Source organism: Perna viridis, chromosome 8, assembly GCF_037379345.1.
Source record: "Perna viridis isolate PV_CMFRI_1.1 ecotype Kerala chromosome 8, ASM3737934v1, whole genome shotgun sequence".
In the NCBI taxonomy this organism is placed as follows: Eukaryota; Metazoa; Mollusca; class Bivalvia; order Mytilida; family Mytilidae; genus Perna; species Perna viridis.
The window spans coordinates 12,478,004-12,486,133 of record NC_142452.1 but is presented as its reverse complement, the minus strand read 5'-3'; the positions used below and the strand labels follow the sequence as shown (position 1 = coordinate 12,486,133).

The 8,130-nt window shown below is 32.9% G+C and overlaps 1 protein-coding gene across 1 annotated transcript; it reads right to left on the bottom strand.

The window, feature by feature from the left end:
- Positions 1 to 191: 191 nt before the first annotated feature.
- On the bottom strand, positions 192 to 4,108 carry LOC148609374 (uncharacterized). Its single transcript, XM_088542645.1, has 4 exons — positions 3,951 to 4,108; positions 2,727 to 2,856; positions 1,548 to 1,717; positions 192 to 1,009 (listed from the first exon to the last, which is right to left on the bottom strand). Exons 1-4 carry the CDS (start codon positions 4,000 to 4,002, stop codon positions 792 to 794), a joined length of 570 nt encoding a protein of 189 aa, XP_088398771.1. The 5' UTR covers positions 4,003 to 4,108; the 3' UTR covers positions 192 to 791.
- Positions 4,109 to 8,130: the final 4,022 nt, after the last annotated feature.

Below are 8,130 nucleotides of genomic sequence, written 5' to 3'. Positions count from 1 at the left end.
AATTAATGGTAACCAATTAATGATGATGTTGTAAAACTAAAAGTTGTGAAAGTAAAATTTTGCTACATATGTTCCAGATATATCAAACAGCAGTGAACTGAAGACTTTTTTTCGTTTTGAGTATTTTATTTTTAAGCTAGGTGTATCCCGAGGTTGTGTGCAGTGATAATTATAATAACAAGGGAAACAAGCAGTTTTAAAGTTTTATTTCAACAAATGAAAGACAATATTCAGGTGTGTGTAATTTGAATTACTGCGTTTGATTTTCACATGACCAGCAAGTGATGTTTAGATTCGAAGAAATTCACATATTACACATACCCTATCCCTAAAACATGACATTCAAGAGGACACATAGATACGACTACCTGTTTCTTTTCTACAAAATGTCTTCATTTTCTTGATTTAAAAGTTACATGTTTTAGCAATTAAACAAAGACATTGCAGTATAATACATTATAAATAACACATTTATCTCCGAAATAGAAAATGAAATAAACAAGCGAGAAAACTGAAATAGATTTGTAAATAGAACACAAAGACCTTCGCCAATATTTTTATAATTTGCAGAACCTTTCCGGCCTGATTTTATTGTGTTCGTTCAGCTTTACACTGAAGAATTCGTTAAATATGATATTTTTGGCTGAATTGTTTCTTAAAGCTTAAAAATGTAGTTTGCTTCGCACATATCATATTCGTTTGTAAGCGATTTAGACTTTTAAATAGTAAATTTCACCATGGCACTGTGTAATAATCCGTTCAATTAGCACTTTTTAACACTTATACGTGTGTTATTTTGCTAAAGTTCCCTGGTCCGTTAGGGTAGAGTAGTTCGGTGGAGGGGGCTGAGAGTTAGCCCCATATCCAGAGTATGCCGGTGGAGGGGGTGGGAGGTTACCTCCAGAGTACGCCGGTGGCTGTGGTCCGGTACTGTAGTACGTCATCCCTGTACCGGGGTATGCAGGCGGTGCAGTTGCATTGACTGGGTATCCATATTGCGACACTTGGCCTGAAATACACGCAGTTTATTAGTTTTATGATATTATTGTATTGAACCAAACGAGATTTTATAAATAAATATCAAATTAGGGCTTTTTGTTACAATTGTATTTGTTTTTTTCCTTTTTGTACAATACATTGACCAGGAAATGAAATAAGGATATTACGTGTTTAACCAGGCAATGACCTTTTACATTAAATAGTAGTATGATTGTAACACAATTGGAGGCACTATTCGGACTCATTATATTAATACAATAACTATTTACAGAACGTAACGTGGTTTTGGAAGGAATTCCCTGTTTTTTCCTTGTTATTTAATCAACAGTTTAATACGAAATTCGTTACACTGTTTCAAACTTTCTGAAAAAAGTTACAAGACTAAAAAATGTTCAATGATATTCAGTTTCAGTTGAAAATATATATTATGTATGTACATGCAGCAAAATAATAGTTTATCTTGAATTATTTACATAAAGAAAAAAATAAGAGTTAAACATTATGTTATAGGTTCATAGCAATTGAAGCAAACTCGGAGCTAATAGTACCTTGTCCTCCTGTAATAACAGATAAGTTGTTTGTAGTATTAGGATGTACGACACGTCCTCGCTGACCTGCAGACTTAGTACATGAGGCACAAATAACTACAATTACTGTGATTAGAACTCCTAAACACACCAAACAACCTATTATAACACCAATGAAGGCTCCAAGTGTCCTGTAAATAAAAGTGTATAGGAAAAGAAAACAATCCTATGTAAAAGTGTATACAAACGTACTACATTCTATTTTCAATATGATAACTGGACCTTTTCGCGATCGATCCTTTGTAAATAATCCACCGAAAACTACATTTAACATGTGCATGTATGAGGCCGGTTAACACATACTGTTCATTCATTTAAGGTTTTGTACATCGAAGAAATAACCATTAACATTATTTTATTATGGGCTGATCTTCTATGTAGATTTTGCCCTGATCGGCAACTAGTGCAGTTGTACCGGTCGTCCCCAAAAATTATATAGACCAAAGCGTAGCTGAGCTCCATTGAATTTTTTGGGTGACCAACTGTCCTTATATTGCAATATGACCAGAAGTAACATGAATTATTTGCTTTATTATACCTTCTATATATTTAGTTTACTCTGGATCGTTCGCGTGGAAGAAAAGAGAAAAACACGCACAACTTTTAACATTATGACGTCACGCTCTTTAACGGTCCATAAAACTTTAAATTCCTACCGGTCCATATGACGTTATATGGACCGACAATTATATCCAAGAAAGTAAACAAATCAGAACTTTACAAATGCAATATTTAACAAATAGTTCATGATGCTAAGGGTCATATGGCAATATATGGACCGAATGGTCGCCCCAAAAAATTAGATAGACCAAAGCGTAGCTGAGGTCTGTTGAATTTGTGGGGGCGACCAACCGGTCCATAAATTGCCATTTGGTCCGAAGTAGCATGAACTATTTGGAATATTATACTTTTTTATATATAGTTTACTCTAGATCATTAGTGTAAAGAAAATAGGAAACGTACACAACTTCTTAAATTATAATGACATGATCATAATTTTAAAGCGAGGCAGTCCATATAATTTTCATATAATTTTCTATGGCATTATATGGACCGGCTGTTTTATCTAAGAAAGTAAACAAATAAAAATCGTAAAAGTATTATGTTATCAATTGAACAAGATATTATTACTATTCTTACAAGGATCCAACATAGACAGTATTGGAATCATACCAGTCCCAGTCACAATAATACCCATAACAATATCCGTAACAGTAGTAGTAAGATCCGGAAGACGAGTACCTGCAGTATCCACCGGCTTCTACATAACCTATTAATAAAAAACACAAAAAATTATTGAACTAGCCATTTAAATTAAATGAAATGATTAAAAAATGGCGGAAAATAATTTTCTAGAGAATTTAACTTTCCCAACGTCGGATACTCTATTTATTATAATTTTTACCATACATTTTGGAATATGTTAAAAAGGGTTCTTTTTCTTAGAAAGTTGATAACAATTTTCAACAATCACCGTTTTCTTTATTTTCATGATTCTTAAGTGAGCCTGTATTTAAATCTCTACTTTAAAAAAATTGTTTGTATTATTTAACGTTCATTGATTAGAAAACACGGTCAAAGTTCACTGAAAGGTTAGCAGATTAATTGAAATTTAAACCCCAGGAAGTATACGTTCTTTTCTTGAATTATTATGAAAATGTATTTAAACATACAAATTGTCTCTAAAACACAGAGTACACTGAGTATACTTCTCCATCAACTCTTCTGCTGTTGAAATAACTTCTGTCAGTTTACATTTATATTGCTAATATTACGGAAGATTTCTTATGCGCCTCATATAAAATATGTCAAACACGGGGTTCAATATAAATACTTGCAATGTAATGATAGAACACACTCTTCGTATGATATATTTTCAATAAATTTTCTGGCCTGGTAAATTGATTTATTGATATTCTTTATAAGCTTGTAATATTTAACCGCACTGAATTTTTAAATATAATTCATCACGCGTATATGGTCACTGATCTATGATTCTACAACAACTCTGTTACAGAGAAAAATATTACCGTTTTAATACATGTTTATATGTATAGAATTGGTCGCTTGCCATTTTCTAATTGAACAATAAACCAGGTTTAAATGTTCCATGGTTTTTGGTGAAGGACTGTTACATTGACCTCATCTCCTCTGATTGATCAGTCAACAGTTTTATTTTCTTTCCGATTAACTTACAGTCGCAAATTATTCAAAAATAATTCAGCACAAGTAAAGATAAATAATATTAATTAAGGAACTAAATATTGATCGCATCTTAATAAAACTTGTTAAACTTTCAGAAAATCTCAATAGAAATACTCCACCTTTTTTTACTGTAGTTAATGTCTTCAAATACCGCCTTACCTGTTAAAATTAACAATACGAGACTAGGAATAACATATACAAACTCCAACATTATCTATTTACAAAACAAGATGGCTGAATGGTAACGTTCCACTTTCCAGAATAGGTGTTTACTAGACCAAATGAAACCTAAATCGATGCCAACATTTAAATAGTAATGCATGAAAGGATATACGACTTGAAAATATCGACATATAGTGCGTCACTGTTTAAGTCACCGATTGTATACCCGTGGTCCAATACAAATAAATAAATAAATAAATAAATAAAATTAAAAGAGAGAGAGAGAGAGAGAGAGAGAGAGAGAGAGAGAGAGATTTGGAGCGTCTAGAACAGGCTCTTCCACGAGTTACTGTATACGTTTCGTTCATTTTGTGAATCAACATGATTTTCATTTTAAAGCAAAGAGTGAAATCAGAAGTAGGACAGGTGGAATTTAAATCCTAAAAGAGAGATATGAAATTTGTAGTTATAGTGACAAGTCATGCCTCAAGACATCTTTCAGTTTATAAAACATATTTGAGGTCAAACGTTTTTTCAGGTAAGTAACCTTAGCATTCACGTAATTGTTACACGGTTTTTGTGAGTTCAGAAATCACTTAACATCAGTATTTCAAGTATGATTAAAATCAATGGTCATTGAATTAATGAACAACACAAAAGTGTGCAACATAGTCCTGTAACTCTTACTCGAAGGTACGGTCAAGCGGATTCGTTTTATTTATTCATTTTTGCGATACTTTATCTTCCCAAATAACCTTTTTTAACCAAATATATAATTGCTTGAAGAACATGTTTTAAAATAATGAAATATAGGGCTTCATTTCTAAAAAAAAATGTAAAAATCAAAGTTGACACTTCGCGAAAAGTTACCAGTGCCTAAAACCTTCAGAGTATCTGTCCTGTTTATTTTTATAAAAAAAACAACAACAAAAAAAAGCAAAAACAAAAAGCAAAAAACAAAAAAACAAAAAAAAAATAAACAAAAACAAAAAAAGAAGGGACATCGTGCAGCATATACTAATCATAAGTGAAATCAGAATTCTAACTTATAGTGCATTCATAATTTTTGAGTGTGCAGTTGTAATTGAATTATCAGAAATTCATCGACATGCCAAACAGAAGGTAACCCAACAAATTGTTTCGCTTGCATTAATCCAACCACACGTATGCTAACTGTAAGGTATTAAAATACTCCTTCTTTAATGTATCAATGCTTTCTTGAATGGTACAGTACTCATCGTTTTTTTTTTGTTTTTTTTTGTTTTGTTTTGTTTTTTTTTTTTTTGTATGTGAAAAAGGAGATATTCTCAAAATAAAAGACATGCACTTACCGTATTCCAATCCATTTGCGAATTATAGCCATAGCAATTGCACCGTGAAGTCGGAAGAAAGAAACATATTTTGATCTACTTAGATGACTTGTGTAGAATCAATGATATACATTATGATGACAATGTAGTAATAGTGGGAGGTGATTTTAATATTGATATTACTAAAGAACAGGCAAACAACAAAGTCTCAAACTTTTACTAGAACACTGTTGGATTATATTTGTATTCCAGATAATATTGCAAATGATATTGTCTTAAACAAAGTATGTTCTAATTGTCCTTATTCTGTATCATATCACTTTCCAGTTAGTGTAAATGTCAATATAGACCTGCTTTGTACATCAATGGAAATGTATAAATCCAATAGACATGCTTTGAAATGGTCGAAGTCTGATGATTTTGAAAAGAAACTTTACCAGTCTGAGATTTGTAAGTTACTTAATTTCTCCAGTGAAACTGTAGACGTGGTACGAATGACGTTGAACTTTATACAACTGTGCTGACTAACTCCTTACATGAAGCTGCAAGTATGTGTATCCCGACAGGTCAATACCGAAGTTTTTTTAAAACCGTACGGGGCAAAATGTCAATTAAACGATTATCATTTTAGACTGAGACAGGCACGACGAAAATGGATAGCTGAAGGTAGACCGCGATCACATAGTGATCCAAGCTATTTCAATAACAAAGATAAGAAAAGGGAATTCCGAAATCGTAAACGTTCAGCCAAAAAACTGTAGCGGGAAGAAAAATTCGAGGAAATACATAATGCCGAAGTAGATATCGAACTCGAACAATTCTACAAATGTGTTCGTCCATTCAAGAAACCGAAGTCGTCAATCAGTAAACTATCCTATGATGGAAAAGTCGCCTGTGACAAAATTTAATTTCTGTTAGTAACTTATGGTGTGACTATTTTCGGGAATTATACTCAGAACAAAAGGAAAATGATGACGATTTTGACAAGCCTTTCTTTAATGAAGTAACTAGTAATGTGCAGTCGTATTTTACCACGAAGACTGAACGCATTTACGAGATAGAAAAGTCAATTTGTTGATGAAATTAAGTTGCAGTTAAAACCTTTGAAGTGTGGGGAAGCCCCTGGTCCAGACAACGTCTATAATGAACATATTATTTATGGCGTCAAATGAGTATTAGAACACTTGTGTGGACTGTGTAACATGATTATGACTTCTGAATGTATACCGGCTTCGTTTCGCTACAGTACTATAACTCTGTATAAGGGAAATAATAAAGACAGAACTTTACCTATCAATTACCAAGCTGTTATGCTTACTTCAGTCCTCAGTAAATTATTGGGAAAAAAAATTAAATCGTATTCAAGTGTTTCTAACTCAGCAAAACATAACAATGCCGCACACTCTACTGTTTGGTTTTGTCAAGGACCATGGTTCTATACCAGCAATTTACACGTTAAAAGAATCTTTAACTTTTTACACGGAACGAAATTCTGTAGTTATTGTATATTCTGCATTTTTAGACAACGAAAAATCGTTCGACCGTATTTGGCAGTATGACCTGTTGTAAAAACTTTGGAAGTTAGGAATATCTGGAACGATGTGGAAATTAATATATGAATGGTACAAATCTGAAAGTGCTAATGTTCAATACAAGTCAATATCTAGTAAATCATTCAAAATCTGTCAGAGAGTAGGACATGGACGTGTTATTTCTGTCTGGCCCTACTCGTTATTTATCGATGTACTAATTCAACTTCTTGTAGAATCGAAAAATGGGTTACTTATCAAAAATTTACATATACCTTGTATATTATTAGCTGATGGCACAACGTTGTTAAGCTTTTATAAAAAGGGACTACAAGACTCGCTTTACATTGTCCACAAGTATGCGGAAAAATGGCGTTTGAAATACAATGCTTTGAAAAGTAATGTGTTACTGTTTACTTCGGAGAGACATTTGCAGAAAAGTAATTTAGATTTTCAATTTGGTTATTAACTATTAACAGAATAGATAAAGTCACATATGCTGGAACTCTTATAGACTGTCATGCCCGAACGTTTGATAGAACTGACAATGCATGTATAAAACTGAAACGTAACGGTATATATACACTCACTACACACCATAGGTGTAAACTCGAAAGGCATGTCACCTGTGGCATATACCGTTGTATGGAAACGTGAAATTCTACCTACAGCTCTTTACTGATGTGAACTTTGGGGTCATTTGAACAAAACTGAAACATCTATGTTGAAACAGACTCAAAGATACTTTACTCGGTTTATATTGTGTTTTGACAAACGTTCACCAAGTGCTATTTCTGTAAGTAACTTTGGACTGTGGTCGATAGAGGGGTTGATAGTTTAAAATGTTATTTTTGGGTCGGTTGTGTAGAGCGTCGGTAACGACAGCTCATAAACAATTATTTAACCTAAGGCTCGCTAATGTAATCTCAGGCAAATCTGACAAATCATCTTTGACTTAAGATCTCGTTCGAACTTTATTGAAATGTGTCATTATTTCTTGAGCACTTCATTGGAGAAACTTTCATTCCGGACAAGAGACTTTGGTCAAAAGTCGTAAGTCAAACAATGACTATTTATGAAGAGAAAACAAATTGAAATTATTGGTACAACAACGCTATGACCTTTAGCGATATTTCAAAATCCACCATTCTTTAACAGAACACAAAATGGTAATACTTTGTTCCTAACACCATTGCAAACGCAATGAACTTATGGTGTTACTTATCTAGGGTCGCTAGCTATTATAAGTGGATTATGCTCTCTTTGTGATCGATTTACAGACGACATAGTCAAACATTCCATACTTCATTGTGAATCACATATGAATGATAGAAATTC